Below are 19,486 nucleotides of genomic sequence, written 5' to 3'. Positions count from 1 at the left end.
AAAATAGGAGGGTGATTTTTCATGAACTATCCACTCAACATCTAAATATTAGTATAAATATTATATTATTAAATAAAAATAATATTTTAACATTAATTAAAATACTAAACATTATTTATGTCAAAATATTAAATATTATTTTAAAAATTATTACCGACTAAAGTCGTACATTACAGCATGATCATGCCACTGGAAGATCCCCAAAAGCAGTGGACTCACAGTAAGTGAGGTAATTTTGTCAAGCCCAATAGGAAGAGATGACGCTTCTTTCATCAGTCAATCCGCACAGAACTTGGACTCATAGTAATTATGAGAAATTCGGACAACTAATCTTGTTGGAATATTCTTTATATATATTATGCAGCACTCTTAATTTTTAAATTAATTATTTTATAAATAAATATTAATTTTTATTTTATTTAAATTTTAAAAATTATTTAAAATTTTTCAAATTTTAGAAATTAAATTTAATTTTTTAAAAATAAAAAACTTTGATAATTTTTAAAAATTAATTTAAAGACCACGTGATAAAACTAAAAATATATTTGGACTCTATAAATTTTTTTGAGTTTTTTGGAATTTTTTCCAAATTTTTGGATCTCATTTTTTATCACAGGACAGAATAAAATTTAAAATTTGTATCCTGAATCAGACCGGTCAAATCGAATCGGATTGGATTGGATCCATCGAATCAGACCGGCTCTTTCCTTTTTCCCTTCCCCTTCCCCATCGCGTCCCGACCTTTCCCCTTCTCTCCTCACTTTCTCTTTCCTCCCTCCGCTCCTTGCCAGCTAGTCGCTGCCCTAGCCTCCCCAGCTCGCCGACGCATCTCCCTCGCCCCTCCCCTACCGCTGGCAAGCCTCTAGGCCGCCTGAAAAGTCGCGTGAAACCCACCCAGCGAGCGCGCGCCGTTTCACCTTCCCGATCAAAATTCGGCCGATCTGGCTACCGATTGGACCGGTCTTGTGACAAAACCCATCTACACCTCTAGAGCTTTCCAAAAACACTAAGAACACCAAAATCTATTTAGCGGTTTGTCCAATTTTTGTCCAGAAAGTTGTAGCTCATTTTAATTTTCGGGCTAGATTTCTCAAAAACCGTAAACCCCACCAAAAATCCGAGAGTACCGGAGTGCTCCACTCGTCGAGAGCTTCGCGGCAATATCCATTTCAAATTTTTCTGACACCATTTTTCGGTGGGTCCCACAAGACTTCACAGTATTTTTCTGAGTATTAAATGAGTTTAGAAAATTTCGTAAAAATTATATGCTAACCCCCGTATTGTGGGTTTCACATAAGTACGTTCAATTCGAGGAAATTCAATAATTGCTCGGGTTTGCAATTTCGGGCCGGACAGACAGACTACCGAAAAAGTCTTCGAATTGGATCGAGGTTATAGGCTATCCCACCATTTTCGGACATTCCGAACGCGTCTCCAGGGTCGGAATCGGCATAGGTAAACCTGAACCTTACTTTTTCTTAATTATCTAGTACTTGAATTCGATTAAAAATCTATAAAATATTCGCGATAGTTTAGAAAATTATAATTCCTTTTGCATTAGCTTAGTAATATTGCTAAGGACAGCCGAGAAAAATTTTAGAATTTTTAGAGCTCATATGGGTAGTTTTTGCAAAAGAGGTTAATTATAAGAACTAAACAGTAATTTTTCACATTTTCATTGTTGATTGTTTGGATGAGTCCAGGAGGGGCCATGTGATGTGATTGAGTTATGGATGTGAGATTTTGGGATATAGAAGTGTATTTTAAACCCTTTTGCAAGTTGGGTAGGTCATAGGTATAGGGGAGATTCTGCCGGATTTTCAGCACGACCTATAGTGTCTTTGATCTTTTTCAAGCTTGTATTGAGTCAAAGATATTAAATAAGTACTATGAAATAGTCAGGTGAGCCGGGACAGCCTTCCTCCTCCGTCCAACAGCTGCAGTGACTTTAGTTAAGTCTGTGAGTAAAATATTAATTTTAATTGTAATTTCGATATTATTATATGTTTAAGCATGCTCATGCATCACTTATAAGTATATATCTATGTAGTTAAATATTAGGCATAATTTATACTGCATTTTAAATTGATGAAGTGTTATGGGTGTTGGTTGTGGTAATTTAGAGCAGTGTGTGTGCGTTGGCGTGCGTGTGGTATGGTATTAGATATAGACAGGACGGGTAGATACGGCTTGAGAGGCACTCGCTGGGACCCGGTCATTTATGGATAAGTCGGGGTAGACACGGCTTGAGGGACACCCGTTGGGACCCCACATTTGGTTTATTAAGCGAAAGTCCAACTTGAGAGACACTTGCTGGCAGAGGTTGGATTAAGAGAGCTGTATAGGGGATTAGCTCCCATATATATACTGTTTGTACAGTGTTGGGTGAGTGAGTGCTCCAAATTGCCTTTTTACTGCTATGATGTGGTTTGTATGAAAATTATGATGATGTTGCATTCGATGCCTTATGATGCATTAGCTTTAGTTAGCTATAGAAATTGTGATTAAAATTAGTATTTTACTCTCTGAGTCGAACACTCACTCCTGTTCATCTATTTTTCCAGGCTACAGGAGGATTATTTGTTGTGGCTAACCGCTCTTCTTCTTCGTAGATCCATTAATAATATTTAATATATTTTATTCAATTGAGTTAAATTTTAGATTCCGCATGTGTTAGAAGCACTTATTTTTATTTTGGGCTTATATTATAAAAGTTATGTTGGACCTGTAAAATTATTAACTGTATGTATGACTGAATTGGATGAGTGAGCTGAGCTCCCATTGGAATTTTGATATTATGAGCATGTGGAGGGTGAGTTGAGCTCCCCAATTTATTTTATATTGTGTTTACAGGTCGGACGAGTTAAAAACTCCCCGTCGAATGGTCTATTTTATGGCCGGACTTTGTCCGGTTGAATTCTTGAAATTGAGCCCAAATGGACCTTAAGATTGGATTGAGGAATAATTAGACTTACTACGGGCCTCGGGATCTTTAGACTAGCATAGGTCCTAGAGCCAATTCGATCCATAAATTGAGTCGTGATATGTTAAACTAAAATACTAAATACTACTTTAAAAATTATTGTCGAACATGACCTACACTACACAAAATTGAGATTACACGCTCATGTTCAAGCCACTTGCAAGATCCCCAAAGGCTATGGACTCATAGTAAGAGGTAGTTTTGTCAAACCCAATAGGAAGAGATGGCGCTTCTTTCAACAGTCAGTCCACATAGAAGTTGGACTCATAGTAATTATGAGAAATTCAGATAATTAATCTTGTTGGAATATTCTTTGCATCTATTAAATTAAAATATTAAATATTACTTTAAAAATTAATACCGAATAGGGCCTACACTGCACAAAACCGAGAGTGGACATTCATGATCAAGCCACTGCAAGATCCCTAGAGGTGGTGGACTCACAGTAAGAGAAGAAGCCCAAAAGGAAGAGATAACACTTCTTTCACCAGTCAATCCACACAAAAGTTGGACTCACAATAATTATGAGAAATTCGAACAACTAATTTTGTTGGAATATTCTTTGTAAATGTTGAATTAAAATTTTTATACACTTAATTATGCTAAATACATTAAAAAAAAACATTACAATATATAATTCTTCATCTAAAGTTGATCAATTTTAGCCGTTAATAGAAATATTAATCGTTCAATTTCAATTTAATATCAAAAATATTTGAATTTGATTAATGTTTGAGATTCCATTTGAATAGCTATATGATAACAAGTAGAATAAAATTTTAATATTCGAGAATTATAATATAATAATTTGAATTTAAATTTGAGTTTACTTGATTTTATTTAAGATTAATTAATTCTTTTAATTTAAATTTTAATAATAATAAATGCCATATATATCAAACCAAATTCAAATATAGAAAATAAATTAATTAAAATATATATAAAAAATAAATATTAATAGATCGAATCTAAACAGATTAAAGATTGAGGCTCCGTTTGTTTCACGAAAAATATTTTTCAGAAAACATTTTTCACATTCTTATATTTGGGACACTCAGGAAATGAGTCAAAAAATATTTTTTTGATCAAAAAAAAAATTAAGTTATTTTTTTTTATTTTTAAATTTTGATAATTTTATTAAAATGTGGAAATATTTATACATATACTGTATAAATACGTAACATTAGTTTAACATTATAAACAAATAACAGAAAATATTTTTATAAAAAATATTTTTCATATGTAAATTATTTTTAACAAAACAAATAAAGTCTAAATGCAATATTATTTTAACTTGTATAAATAGTTATATTTTATTTTGTTTTAAAGAATATAACATATAATTTAACATATTCTTATTTAAGAGATAATTTTTTTATTTTTTATTTAAATTTAAATTTTAAAATTTTATGTTATCAAATTATCCTACATCCATAACAAAATATTCATATATCAATTTCTTAAATGTTAATTTATTATTATTTTTTATTTCCATTACTGTTAATATCACATCATTATTTTATTAACAAATATGGAGATAATATGATAATATTAATTTGTTGAAAATAAAAATTTTATCTTTAAATGATAGTAATTAAAATCACATAATATATTTTTTAAAACATTCCAATTAAATAATTTAGAATCCAATCAAGTTTTTGAATTTAAAAAAGAGAGAAGCAAATCAGATTTGCTTAATTATCTAACAAATTAAGCATGCAATTATCTATATATATTTGTCAATTTTTATGGATATATCATTTTGAGAAAGGTAAAATTTTAAATTTAAGTTTTAATTAAAATTAATTTAAAAAAAATATATTTTTTAAAAAATAAAAACCCTAATTTTTCAAAAAAAAACCGCACGAAAACACGTCACTGCCGCTTATATCCCATTATCATCCATGTAACTGTACGGCTTAACTTCCAGCTTGCCTGTTTTTTCTCCCGATTTCCTGGTTTCTCTCCTTCCGCCGATCATGCAACGCCAAAAACGCCGATAAAATATCATGAATCCTGACACTGACACTGGATCTCAAGCTTGTGCTGCATGTAGATATCAACGTAGGAAATGTGCACCCGATTGCCCTCTCGCCCCTTATTTTCCGTCCAATCACTCCTCTGATTTTATCAATGCTCACAAACTGTTTGGTGTAAGAAACATCTTGAAAACTCTCAGGAAATTGCGTACTTTCAATGAGAAGAAGAACGCTGTTACGTCTATGATTTACCAAGCCAATGCTCGCGCTAGAGATCCTGTTAGTGGCTGTTGTGGAATTATCTCTCGCTTGAATGCTCAAATCGAAATGTATCAGCTCGAGCTTAGCCTTGTTAACCAGCAACTTGAATCTCATCAGCAACTTACTTCTCATCATTTACAGGATTTTTCGCAGTTGAATATAGATGATGACAAGCAGCTTCAACAACTTGAAGACCTGAGTATTGTTGGGAATTACCAGCCTCCGCGTAACTATAATTCGTTTGATGGAATATATGATGCCACGCAGCTTCACCCTATTGGGTTTGATCAACAACAACAACAGCAACACGAAGAACCGAATATTGTTCATGGGAATTACCTGCCTCCGCATAACTATAATTCTTTCGGTGGTCCTAGTGTGAGGATTGAAACAAAGGAATCATCATCGGGACATGGCGGCCAACCATCATCATCCGGACATGGCGGCCAACCATCATCATCTACCAAGTAGCACTTTGCAGGGGATGTAAGTGAGTTCTATAAAATAGATGCACCGTTTTCCTATAATTCTTTGTTAGCAATTATTTTTCAAATAATTCACAGAAGAGATTATGCTTTTGAAATATCCCATGCAAGTTTGCATTTGTGTTGTGCCAAGAAGATGAAGGGAGTTTTCATGTTGTAAAGCATGATCATTTCACTAAAAATGCTATGGCATACGCAATTGTGATAGTTCCTTAATTTTCTAAAGGCTGAAATGATTCATTGATTACAAGCAAATGCAATTATTGCTATATAAAGGTTACAATGATATAAGGCTATAATTATTTTCAATTCAAAATGATATTACTTTTGTTCACCTTTCTCAGTTTCTACCGTCATTCTTGATGCCCTCCACATTATTTTTGGGTTTTAATGAATATATTGCATAGTCATTGAAAATTGTAACCCCTAAAAGATGAATCTCATTTTTCTAGATTACAGTTGGATAAATTTTCTAGAGCGAAATAGCTTGTTGGGGATTGTTACGTATGTTCCTAGCGAAATCCCCTTTGTTCCTTAATCAAGTGAAGACTTGGCTCTAAAATTCACATGGACAGAGAGTTAATTGAGATAGGAGAGAAAAGTGCTGCCAGGAACTCATGCATAGCAGGGGATATTATTCTAGTGTTATTTATTTTGTGGTTGCATTAGCCACTAAAAGAATGATATTATAATGTTCATTATGATACTATAATGTTAATGCGTCAATAAATTTCAATAACTGTCCCTGAACTTATATAGTTATAACATTATAGTTCTTTAACTTTAAAATGTAACATAAAACTCTCTAAACTTTCAAATTTTACACAGTAAAATCCCTCTGACTTTCAATTACTGATTTTTCAGTTAGAACCCGAAGTAAATAGCTCCCGCATGGCACTTAGTCAGTATTTCTCTCTCCTCTCTTATGCAAATTGTAAAATTATTCTATTTACGCATGAAAAATTATTCTATCTATAAAGAGAAAAATGATTCAATTTACACATGGCTTGAGAGAGAAAAAAAAAATACTGACTAAACTCTATGCTGGAACTGTCTAGGTCAGCGTCTAACTGAAAACTGATAATTGGAGGTTAGAGGTATTTTACTGTGCAAAATTTGAAAGCTGATGGGGTTTTGTTTTACATTTTTAAGTTGAGTAACTCTAATGTTACAACTAGATAAGTTCATGGATAGTCATTAAAATTTATCCCAGGCAATGTTCATTGAGCCAAGACTGATCTGTCTAGCAAGTTTGTGTTAACTTGTTATGAAGCTCTCCTTTGGATATAGGCAAACTGAATTTACATATCTTCAAGACCTGTGAAGTATTTCCTGTTCTTATGTTTTCCATAAATTAATACTTCAGCATACTACAAACATCTAACAGAGCTGCCTAGATTGGGCTTTTGACAAGATTTTCAGATTAAAATTGCTAATTTTTTATGTACTATATATGATTTGGGATTTTCAGTGACGTTCTGAGCCAAATAATTTGGGATTTGCACTGTTGAAAAAAAGAATATGTGACCTCTAACAGATGAGTATTCTTTTATTCTTATTTGCTTTCATTGATATTGAAAATTTTGTACTCTTTGCAGTGACATACTGGTGTTTAAAGAAGATCACAAGCCAATCCAACATGGACAGGAGCAGCACAATCTAAAGGATGCTTACAATTTACTTTCAAGAATGGTACAGACATAGATTACAGAAAAATTTTGAAATAGCACTGTAATAATCTTGTTTGTTGTGTAGAATAGATATTAAAAATGGGCATACCGGGGAAATCCAGTATTCAACAAATAATAGAAACATATTACACGGTTTTCTGTCTTTTGGTAAAACATTCTAATTCTGTTGTTTTTGAACATCTGCTTTTCAACAATGTTATAGCTCATGAATATTTTAGAAGAAAATTCTGCAATTTCTGATTTCTGAAGCACCTACATCCAGAAAGAAATTCACATGAGATTGAAACTTTTGAGAATTCTAGAGTGGTGTAGAAGAATAGGAAATTAACTTTTGATTCTTAATTATCTGTCTATATAAACATGTAATATAGTCCTGCTTATCTTGATTCTAGAACTCTTTTGTATTAAGGGTTTTTGAAAGGCATCAAACTCTTCAACATGACAATGGGAGTGTAGAGTTTCTTAGTGTAGTGCAGAATTTTGAAGCCACCTCTTCTTCATTGATTGTATTTTTAATGCCTCATCAACAGGTTGATTTCTCGTGTTCATGCTATGAACATAGGCCTATTGTGATGAAATGGGTCATATGTAGAATAGACCTTCAGAATGAAGATGAATTCATCTTATGACCATGTCCATATTGTTCCCTGCTCCCCAAGACAGAGGTACGGCCTTATTAGAAAAACTAGATAAAACATAAGAAACAGCAGACATATCATGATTATAATATGAGTATTTAAATTATTAAATTTTATAATCATATAAAACATAAAAGAATACATATTAAATTATATTATTAAAATAAGATAACAAATAATGAATATAACGCCCGACAAAATACTAATTAGGATATAATATGGAGGGTATGCAATATAAATCCTGTTTGATAATATTAAATATTATAATAACGGTTAATTATTATATATTAATTATTAATAATTAATAATTAATTATTTATATAATAATTTTAAATAAAAATAACTATTAAATTAATCAATTAAATACTAAGCATAAATAGTATGGCATCAACTAGAATAAATAAGAGACAGCCAAGTACCACCTTACTGTTTCACAATTAATAAGCCACCTGTCATGCACGAATAACAAGCCAAACAAACAAACGAATTCTCTGCAAACCCTGTCAACTCCAGATCAGTTTCCACAAGGGATTACTCATTTTCCAATCATCAGATACTAATGAAGCATAAGCAGATTTAAGAGAAAACAGAGTCTTGGGACCATATCATTAAATGCTATCAGAACCAATGTCATCAGAGGGAGGAGGGATTAATGCAGCTATGCATTGCCAACAACATATCTTCAGGAAGAAAAACAAGGACAAGCTTATAAACAAGGACAAGCTTATATTTAGAGCAACATACATGCATGTCCTCAATCAACCCTCAACCAAGCTTTACAAAAAATGCACGTTTAGTAGTTCGCATGACTCGAAACCCTAATCTCCATCGCCCTTGGTTTGGGTTGATGCACTCATGCCATTCTACAAGATAAACTTTTTTATAGTATCCGAATTACCCCAAATAAAGCAAATGATTGTTTTGATATAATTGATTGATGGTTTTCTTGATTATTATTATTATTATTATCAGAATTAGTTATTGGAGGATTATTTGAAAGATTGGTTGGTGAAGAGTAAAGAGGAATTTAAGAAAATATTGGAGATTAGGTCGCATTCAATGGTTGCAGAATTGTTGATACAAGCATTTATGCTGAAACAATTTCCATAGACCTTGAATCTTTAGGAGGAGCTGCCAAACAAATGCTAACCATGTGAAGGATTTTAATGGACAACCCCCCTCAATTCAAGGGCACCTTGGGTGGCATTGGACCCCAATGCCAGCCTATTTAGATTACCTGGTTGGAGAAACTAGCTCCCCTTGAATAACCATGTGATCGTGTGGACTCCATTTTTGTTCAACCCAATGTGGATGGCCCTCTAAAGCTCATTCAATTGATCTTTGTTTTTGGGCAGTTAATAGAACGTATGTTGCCAAAACAACAATGATTCATTTCAGATGGGGCCAAATCAGAAGCTTTTTAATTTCTGATCATTGGCAATTTATCAACATCTTAGGTTATGAAACTAATGATAAATATTAAACCTAAATCCTGTCTAAAGACAACCAAGCAAATAAATATATCAACCTTTCTATGGCAGTAGGTTAGATTTTCGTTGCTGGGTGGTGGTGGTGCTGCAACCAATCTCCTGCCTCTACAACAAATGATCAGCAGCAGCCTGCGTCCCACGACTACATCCATAGTGTGATTGTAAACAGATTTATATATTCCAAGAACAATATTGCTCTCCAAGAACCTAAAAAAATAAAGCTTTAGTGGTTATGAAAATACATTATTGAAATGAAATTAGAATGCAAGAATTTCAATATCAATTAAAGCACATTAGAGGTACCAACCATGTTCCATTTTTTAGTCAACTGCTACTGATATTATTGGTGTTTTCTGATAGAGAAGGAGATGACTCGGAAGAGAGATCATTAAGAATGGAATTTGGGGTGCCACCTTCTCTTGCACCCTTAGTCCTAATATCTTCAATCATCCTAAGAACCATACTCATCTTTGGACGATCTCTGGGTAATGGAGCTAAGCATAGTAAAGCTACTTGCATAAGCGCCACCATCTCTTCTTCCATCTCCTTACAACTATACAACTCAAAATCAAACACCTCCCAAGTCCACTCTTCTCGCCTAACTCTCTGAACCCATCTCACTAAACTTGTTTCTCCCTCCCCACTTGGCATTTTCCCTGTCAATATCTCTAACAAAATCACCCCAAAACTATACACATCACATTTCTGAGTGAACTTTCCATTTCCATGCCCGATACTGTTATTGTTGTTGTTGGACGCCAGTTCAGGGGCCTTGTAGGAATTGTTTGAGAAAGGAGGGGGTGTGTGCAAGAGCTGGCGAAGGCAAATCTCAGAAATGCAGGCATTGCCGAAGTGATCAACTAAGATATTGGAAGATGTGAGGTTTCCATGGAAGAGCTTTGCTTTATTGTATGCATGCAAGAAGGCAAGGCCTTGTGCAGAACCTGCAGCTAGTTTTAGCCTTGTGGTCCAGCTCAATGGAGTCCTCCCTGGCCCTCTATTCCCTATTGTCAATTCAAATTCCGAGAAAGACATTAAAATCACTTAGCAACATATTTTCAATGATTGAAACAAATTTTGGGGATGATTCTGAAATACAAACCATGTAACAGAGAATGTAGGCTTCCATTTGGTAGATAATCATACACCAAAAGCATCTCATCCTTGGAATTGTAGTATGCTCTGAGGCTTACAATGTTACTATGCCTCACCCCACCCACCATTCTCAGCCACCCAGAAACCTCCCTCTTACGCCTTCTCTCTCTTACCCTCTTCACCACCACCACGTCTCCGCCGTCCGTCTCCACCTTGTAAGTAGTCCCAACAGAACTCTTCCCTAACAACTCAGCTGAGGATTTCAACAGATCATCCACGCCACTAAAACCCTTGCACCCTTCAAACACTACCATCTCCTCGTCTTCCCTGAGGCCGCCAGCACCGCCGTAGTAATAACCTCCAATTTGGGGATGGTACCCACCTTTCCTCTTTATAACTTCTCCGTGGGTCCCACTATTTGTTCTTCTCCTCCTCCTATAATAACAACAGCACGTTATGGTTGCGATCGCTGCCACAATCGCCGCCGCATCTATACCCACGATCATGAACACCAACCATTTACTCGCTCTCTTCTCCATTATAACGCTGCCTGATTGTACGGGCTGGCCCCGCAAAGTCTGATTGAAGCATTCGCGCCTTAACGGTTCACCGCAGAGATGATCGTTCCCATCGAACGAACTCGCCGCGAAATGGCTTAGCCATGCTGGAATTTTGCCGGATAGATGGTTATTCGATACATTAAATTCTACGATGGAAGAAAACGGGTTAACAAAGTCGATAGTCCCAGCGAAAGAGTTGGCCTCCAGTCGTAGTGTCAGCAAGTGCGGCAACAGAGCAAGCTCATTGATGGGAATATCGCCAGAGAAGTAATTGTGAGAGAGGTCGAGGCGGTGAAGGCGGCGGAGACGTGATATACCAGACGGGAATTTTCCAGAAAGTCCGTTGTAAGAGAGGTAGAGGAGCTTGAGGTTTGGCCATGAAGAGAAGCTGAGGTTGGAGGAAGAGTAGAGGCGGTTGTTCTTGAGGCTGAGAAGTCTGAGCTGGGGGAGTTGAGCGAGGGGGTGAATAGAGCCGGAGAGGTTGAGATTCTCGAGGACTAGTCGGGTAACTCTCCGGGTTATGGGGTTGCAGGTAACGCCAAACCACGAGTCCAAGCAGGGGTTGCTGGAGTTAACCCAAGAGGAAAGAACTTGTGATGACTGTAATAAAGATTCCTTGAAAGATAGCAACGCAGCGAAATCACTGTTGGATGAGGAAGAAGACCCTGAAACAAAAAAGAAGAAGATGAAGAATAAGGAAACTTCCTGAGTGAACATTTTGCACTTCACTTTCATTTTCTCGGGAAAGAAAACAGACAAAAAGTGCAAAGGGTGAAAATAAAACTGAAAAAGAAGAAGGTGGTGCAGAGTGAAGCAGCAGCAAGGTGGGTTTAGGCTATAACTAGCCGTTGAGATAGTAATTGTTTGGGGCAGGGAGTTACTTAATCCGTGCCAGGAGCGTTAGGGTAGGCGTTGCTTTAAAACCAAACACAAGCATTTGGATTTTCTTCGTGTGGATTATATTTATTAAATCCGATCCTGAGTTTGATTCGATTGAAAAATCAAGTCAATGTATCATTGATTCAATCAATGATTTAAATCAACCAAGTTAATGGATCATCAGATCACAAGGTCATCTGATCTTTTCTCTGTGAATTTCTATCCAGTTTAATAAAAAAAATTAATTCAATTTTATGTCTAATTCACTGTTGAGTTATTGGTTTGAGCCGGTTCGAATTTTGTAATAGTAACATGGATGTTAAAACCAGACTAGGCTAATCAATTGAATCAGTTTAAACAGGAATCGGACCAATAGCTAGTTTGATTTCTATGTAAACCTGAATTAAAAAAAAAAAAATCGGAATTGACCCTTTAGAATCGACCTGATCCTACTCGAAAAGGATAAACCGGTTCATTCCTTTCAAAAAAACATATGTATTGAAAATGTATATGGGAACATAATTGCCCTTTTACCAAAGGCTGTTAAAGCCTAGTGATGACCATGCATGTTTTTTCTTCAAAACACACCCATATTTATTTATTTTTATCTTATTTTATAGTAAATAAAATTAAATTTAATACGTTTTAATAATAAAATGTTAAAATAATTTTTTTAAATTATTTTTTAAAAATATTTTTTTAATTTAAAATTTTAATATCAAATAAGACTTTAATATTTATTTAATAATATAACAGAAAAATCTCAAATTGATCGTAATAGTTCAGTGATAAATCTTAAGAGTTGGAGACGTCATTCAATTTCAATTTGGCTCTTTACATTAGTGTTGAAAATTAAAAATTATCTCTACTTATAATAAATGGATGAATTAATTATAAATAATTTATTCTTATAATTTTTTAAAAATTTATTATAGTTCTGTGATAGATTTCTCTTTAATAAAATTAATAAAGAGCTAATAAAATTATTTAACTGTAGACTTTGACAAAAAAGATGATGACCATCACACTAGACACCAGAGAGTTCCTTTACCGTCACAGTAGACACCAGACACTAGAGAGTTCTTTGTTTTTTTTTTAGCAATTTAAAAAAAAAAAAGTCTAAGTTAAATCACACCTTTGATCCTCTGTCATCATCAGTTCATTGATAAGGTTGGGTCTAAAAACTAGGAATAGTAGTGTAGATGGTCAGGTAATGACGCCGTTAGGCAGGTAAAGACTAAAGGAGACAGAAAAGAAAAAGAAAGAGGAAAAGAAAAGAAAAGAAAAGAGAAGAGGACGTGTTTGGCAAGTGAATATTGAAATCCTGTTAGTATTTGTGGAAAAGGACACAAGCCCTGATCGGAAAAAAAAAATATATAAATTCAATTTTACAACTCATAAATCAAGTCCTTATCAAATTTATGTTAAAATATAATCAACCAGAGACATATTTCTTCAACAATATTCAACTAATGAGCTCACTCCCAGCAAAACGACACACGTAATCGGAAGACTATCCAAACCCTTCTCCAGAACGAAACTCAAATAACCAATTAGCCTCTATAATTAAGCTTATCATGTCTAATTGTCTATGTCTAACATTAATTTAATAATTGTTCATTGTCTAATCATATAATAACAAGCAGCAGGTCACTTTCCATGTCCACACATTCATTCTAAGCAAATATGAGCAGGGTGAGTGACAGTGCTGCCCATTTAAGTTTTTTGTTCCAGTAAGCCACCCTAAAAGCCCTGGCCAGCCCTCTTGCAAATGTAACAGTACCAGATTTAACCAAGTCAGGTCCACAGTGTAAGTCTCCCTGTTATTGGGCTCCATATATGACGTCTAGCTCCCACAAAGCCCAGTTTAAAATTTCATAGCTCCATTCATGACCAGCATTGGAAAAAAATAATAATAAATAAAATGCTCCTGTTTTTGCCCTTTAATATATATGAGACTGTAATTTAATTTTTAATATTTTGTGGTTTATTTCTTAATAAATGTGATCTAAACCGTTAGCTACTATTAAATAATGCGAATATATAAAATTAGTATGGTGATATGTCAGCACCATGTGTTTGTCACATAAGCGCCACATTTATAAATTAATTACGATTTCTCATATATCAAAATGTGAAATTACATGATTTTTTTTTCCCTAAAATAATATTGTTCTTCAAAAAGAACCATATTCTTCATTTACATAAAAGAGGAACAAGGGTGCCCTGTCAACAGAACCAAAACCAAGTACACTCCATATAGTTTTCACCCTCTTCTCCTCATCATGATTCCGTTGCAAAAAAAGCAGGCTTGGTGGACTGGACTGGCCCAGCCCAGCCCGTTTCCAACTCGGCCGTTTTTTCTTTACATCATCTTCAGCTAAGGGTTGACCCAACCCAATGCTTGTCCATTGTTCAAGAATTTGTTGCATGAAGAATTTGACTTGCCTCCTATGCTCTTCATGCAACAAATTCTTGAATATTGGACAAGTCCTGAAGAACATAGAGGCAAGTCAATGGCTGGTGGATGTCATAGATCACTTTGATATATTTTTTTTTAACTGCCACATCACTTTGATTAGGAACTAGGAGAGGCACACCCATTAAAATCAGTATCATTCACCCCCACAAACACATTCAAAGGAAAATTATTATTTAATTTCTATATTTTAATAAAATTAATTATTTAATTTTTATATTTTTAATATTTATACTTTACTTTTAACAATTTTTTTTATTTTTTAAAAATTTTTCTATTAGTCAATGAATTTTAATATTAACCAAATTACTATTTAATTCTTCTATTTTAATGAAACTAATTAGTTGATCTTATATTTTGAAAAATACAATATTGAAAATCATATTATTAGATGAAAATGAAAGTTTTGTTATACTTAGACTAAATCTCAATTTATATATATATATATTTTTTCAAATTATTTAAGCATTTTTATTCAATTTCATATGTATTATTGTTATATTCTTTTTATCAATTTTCCTATATTATTGCCTTGTTTATTTGGAAATTTAGGGAAATAAATTAATTTTTTTAAACAAATAATTTATATCATTTTCTATCAAAAATGAAAAATAAAAAGAGAATAAGGAGAGAATAGTATGGATGCAAAGAAGAAAACACATGGATAGATAAAAATAAGAGAGGGTAAGAAAGGAAAATGATCAAGATAATTTGACTATAAAAAAATAATTGAATAAATTAAAAAATTAATGAAATTAAATTAAAAAATTAATGAATTTGTTTTTTAAAATATAATCACTAAATAATTAATTTTATTAAAATATATAAATTAAATAATAATTTAATTGATATCAAAATTCATTAACTAATAATAAAATTAATAAAAAAAATTAAATAATTTAATAGATTAAAAAATAAAAATTAAATAAATACTTTTAAAATATAAAAAATTAAATAACTAATTTTATTAAAATACAAATACTAAATAATAACTTCTCCTCACCGTTTCGTTCCACTGAGTCATAGACCCAGAGATGCCATTGCAAACCGTTTATACCATAAAGAATAGATTATGAGTGAAGGAAGTGAAGCACTTTCTTACTTATTTTTCTTTTCTCAAAATTATCAATGTTATTTCATAAATTATCAAAATATTAGGTCATTGAAAAAAATATTATATTATCTTAATAATTATAAAAAATAAAAATAAAAATAAAAAAATAGATATATTACGCCAGCAATCTATATCAAAAATTGAAAAATTCTTGATTGCAACACTTTTTTTTTCTCCACTTAATCTGCTAACAATCTCAAGTAATCCTTTCCCAATCCATAATTGCACAATAACACACTCCTCAAAGTTTACAAAACCCAAAAAAAATAAAATAAAATAATAATAAAAAAAGAAGCAAACAGTGATTAACAGATCAGAAAGTCCACTTCCAGATCTTGATTCTCAGATCAACTTTGCACTTAGAACCAGTAGTTACGACAGCCGTCGGAGACTTGCCTTTGGGTACAGCCCCTTTAATCCCTTCACACGTAACCCTGATCCCCACCTTCTTCGTCTTCAGTCCACCCATCTTGACTTTCACTTTAGCGTCCAACTGAATCTTCAACGTCACCCCACCGCTCTGCTTCTTCAGATCCGATCTCAATGAGTTAACGGAGTCTGCGTCCAGCTCATTTGAGCCTGAAATCACTACGTTTCGAAAGCTAGTCTCGTTCTTCGTGCTCAAGCTATAAGCAGGTAACGTCCCATTCCCGAGAAACACATCGTTCGAGAATGAAGATATAGTGAGAGAGTCGTAGAATAAGGTGAGATGGGAATTGGGGTTCTTCGAAATGATAGTGAGATTGAGGAGGGTAGAGAGGTGGGAGGAGGAGGAGTCAGCGGAGGTGGTGAGATTCAGGCGGTGGATACGGAGGGAAGGAATGGAGAAAGTGGGTCTGTGGGGACGGTAGATGATGTAAAGAGCAGCTCCAGCAATTGCGGCGAGGAGGATGAGTAATAAGAGGATAATGAAGCTCCAGAAGAAACAGCAACAGCAAATGCTCCGGCCACTACGGGAACGGTAGCGGCGGCTGTGAGGCTGTGGGCGGTAAGGGGGCCGGGCAGTGGGGTTGATGAGATGAGATTTGTTAGAAGGAGCAGTTGGGTTGGCGGTTGCGGTGGCATTAGGATTGGTGGCGGTGCCGTTGGCGGCGGGTTTAGAGGAAGGGAAGACTCTGTCGGACATGATGGGCAAGAATCGTAATGAAAGAAAAGGAAAGAACAGAGTGAAGTGCGAAGGCAGTGTCTGAGAGGAAGGAAATGTAAAGGGGAGGAGAGAAAGGAGAAGTGAAAGAGAGGAAAGGTACAATCCACCGAGAAGGAGGAGGAGATGCTTACAGCGGACCAAATTTTGGAAATTGGTCTTGGTCTTAGTTAGCTGTAAAATTTCAATCTTAATTGGGACATCTTAACACAATAACACGTCTTTTAGGTTGACACGTGGTGTTGTGATGTGGGGTCCATCTAATTTTTACCAACTATTTTATGCCTCTTCCTTCTTTAATTGATTTGTTGCCTTGTCTTTTCACCATCTACTTTCATCTCCTTGGTTCTTTGTTGCTTTTTTACCTAAACTTTTACGTTCATCCTTCTAGATTTCTTTAAGGTGGTATTTTAGTTAATTTTATATTTTTTATTTCTGGTTAAATAAATATAAATACTATTTGGTGTTAATAATGATCGAATTTTGAGGTGATCTATATCATAATATAAATGAATCCTAGAATGATTCAGATTTATTTGCATAATGTTTAGTTTAATTCAACTACAAATTTAGAATAAGTTATAATTTATTTAAAAATTAATTTCACTATTTAATATGATACAATTTAAAATACATAATTAAATTAAATTATATATAATTCAAAGTTGGTATAATTTAAAAATTAATTAAAATTCATTTCTCCTTACATATAATTCAAGCATAAATAGCCTAAAAATATTATATAAGTTTTGTGAAAAATTTTGATAATATTTCTTTAATTATAATCAATTTTATGGTATTGAATTTTTTAACATTAAAATCTAAATTTCTTTTAAAAAAACACATAAAATTTAATTAAATTTTACAAAATTTTATAAAATTAAATTCTACCCTTAAAGTTACACCCACATGGGAATTAAATGTAACTGTGAAATTTTTCTTAAATTAATCTTTTATGAGGGATAACGTCATTAATTTATCATGAATATAAATAAAAAAGAAAAGGAATGTACCAAAACCTTAGGCATAAAGGCAACCGAAGAGTCTTGTCTGTCTGGGGTTGGGCAGTTGTTATGTTTGAAACGTGGAGGAAAACTGCTATTTGTTGCACTCTAATTAAGCAAAATTATAATTACTTGATAAGTAATCAAGTCAGTACATGCAATTAGCTTAGCTTAAATTCCAAGTCAATAATTAAAGCATCATTGCTATGGTGGCTTTGACACCTTTTCTCCTAACAGCGAAGGAGAAATTATGCAACTTCTGTACTTAACACTGTATTTGGATATATTTTGTGAGAGAAAAGAAAATAAAAAAAAAATTATTTTTTATTTTTTCTTTTTATATTTAAATGAGTAGAAAATTAAAAAAAAGTAAAAGTTAATATTAAAAATAAAAAATAAATTTGAAATTTCTTAAATATAAATCTAGTTTTTTTACCCTTAATTTTTTATTTTCTCTTTAATTTAGAGAGAAAATAATTAAAAAAAATAAAATTTATTTTTTTTTATTTTTTTTATTTAGTATAAAATTTCACCGACACTTACTTATCACCTGGCCTCTTTAATTTCTTCTCCATTCTTCCTCTTCTTGTTCAATTGTTGACCAGCCTCTAGTTTACCTCAGTCCTAATCACAAAAATAAAGTAATTTTTTTTTGCTAATTTAAATGTTTAAATCTTATCATAATTATTCTCAAACAAAAAATCTTATCATAATTAGTGAGATTTTTAAATTTTATGAGAATTTTATCTTAATTTTTTGAAATTTTAAAAAGTTATTAATTTTATCCGTTTTATCTTTTACGTGATCAAACTTATTATTATCGTTAACTAATTCTAAATTTCATTTTGATATTTATAGTGTATGAAAATTTTTAGTCGATTGATCAAATTGAATGACTTATACACTCTCTTATGGCTATTACTAAATATCATCACTATTGAAAAATGAAGTTGAATTTTCAATGATAATTATAAACAAATCAAAAAATAGAATTTAAAATTAAATAAAAGAAAATTAGATAAAATTTTAATAACTTTAAAAAATTTAGTTGATTTTGCATATATATATATATATATATATATATATATATATATATATATATATGTGTGTGTGTGTGTGTGTCTTTATATCATAATTTCAAATAATAATGGAAAGATTTATTTTTTTTTAATAATTAGACCAATTTTAAAATATTTATATTATCATTGTAAATAAATATAAACCTTAGTAATTGGCTTCAAACAGTTATTTTAATTCAATTCAAATTTCCTTTTATCATAGGTGGTACCATTTATATTAAAAAAAATTTGAGAAAAACTTTCTAACAGGTCTCTATCTCAATAAAAAATAATTAATAAAATTATTTGTAATTATAAATAATTACAATTTGAAATAAAAACATAATAAAGTAAAATAATTTACTATAATTTACCTATCTATAACTATATTCATCTTTCTAGACTTAACTATGAACTGGTTCTGTCTAGTTTTGTGGTTCAGACAGATTTCAATTTAAAACGATTTTGATTCAAAATAATTTCGATTTGAAATAGTTTGTTCTAATGTGAAAAATTAATGATATTCAGCATGATTTTTTTAAAAGGAAAAAACAAATTTTGTGAATCGAGTTTGCTCGGATTTGAAACTCTAGTTCGAACTGGTCGATTTCAATTCAGGTTAAAAA

The 19,486-nt window shown here is 32.6% G+C and overlaps 3 protein-coding genes across 6 annotated transcripts; 1 reads left to right on the top strand and 2 right to left on the bottom strand.

Annotated features, from left to right (window-relative positions):
* The first annotated feature begins 4,903 nt into the window (after positions 1 to 4,903).
* Positions 4,904 to 7,414, top strand: LOC110631776 (LOB domain-containing protein 22-like). Its single transcript, XM_021779731.2, has 2 exons — positions 4,904 to 5,709; positions 7,307 to 7,414. The coding sequence occupies exon 1, from the start codon at positions 4,993 to 4,995 to the stop codon at positions 5,692 to 5,694; it is 702 nt and encodes a 233-aa protein (XP_021635423.2). The 5' UTR covers positions 4,904 to 4,992; the 3' UTR covers positions 5,695 to 5,709; positions 7,307 to 7,414.
* Positions 7,361 to 12,060, bottom strand: LOC110631774 (probable leucine-rich repeat receptor-like protein kinase At1g68400). Of its 4 annotated transcripts, XR_009148303.1 has the most exons (5): positions 10,630 to 12,060; positions 9,835 to 10,531; positions 9,566 to 9,734; positions 7,890 to 8,046; positions 7,361 to 7,651 (listed from the first exon to the last, which is right to left on the bottom strand). XR_009148303.1 is itself a non-coding variant. In XM_021779730.2 (3 exons), the coding sequence occupies exons 1-2, from the start codon at positions 11,915 to 11,917 to the stop codon at positions 9,852 to 9,854; spliced, it is 1,968 nt and encodes a 655-aa protein (XP_021635422.2). In that variant the 5' UTR covers positions 11,918 to 12,060; the 3' UTR covers positions 9,064 to 9,734; positions 9,835 to 9,851. The 4 variants fall into 4 exon arrangements, 1 of the variants encoding a protein (XP_021635422.2); XR_002490564.2 differs by lacking the exon at positions 7,361 to 7,651 and having other exon boundaries at positions 7,719 to 8,046; XR_002490565.2 differs by lacking the exons at positions 7,361 to 7,651; positions 7,890 to 8,046 and adding an exon at positions 9,064 to 9,464.
* Positions 12,061 to 15,783: 3,723 nt separating this feature from the next.
* LOC110653164 (NDR1/HIN1-like protein 13) lies at positions 15,784 to 16,963 on the bottom strand. The gene has a single exon (XM_021808751.2). It carries the CDS (start codon positions 16,778 to 16,780, stop codon positions 15,968 to 15,970), a length of 813 nt encoding a protein of 270 aa, XP_021664443.2. The 5' UTR covers positions 16,781 to 16,963; the 3' UTR covers positions 15,784 to 15,967.
* Between the last annotated feature and the right edge of the window lie 2,523 nt (positions 16,964 to 19,486).

The sequence above is a fragment of the Hevea brasiliensis genome, chromosome 4, assembly GCF_030052815.1.
Source record: "Hevea brasiliensis isolate MT/VB/25A 57/8 chromosome 4, ASM3005281v1, whole genome shotgun sequence".
Lineage (NCBI taxonomy): Eukaryota > Viridiplantae > Streptophyta > Magnoliopsida > Malpighiales > Euphorbiaceae > Hevea > Hevea brasiliensis.
This window is presented reverse-complemented; position numbering and strand designations above follow the sequence as displayed.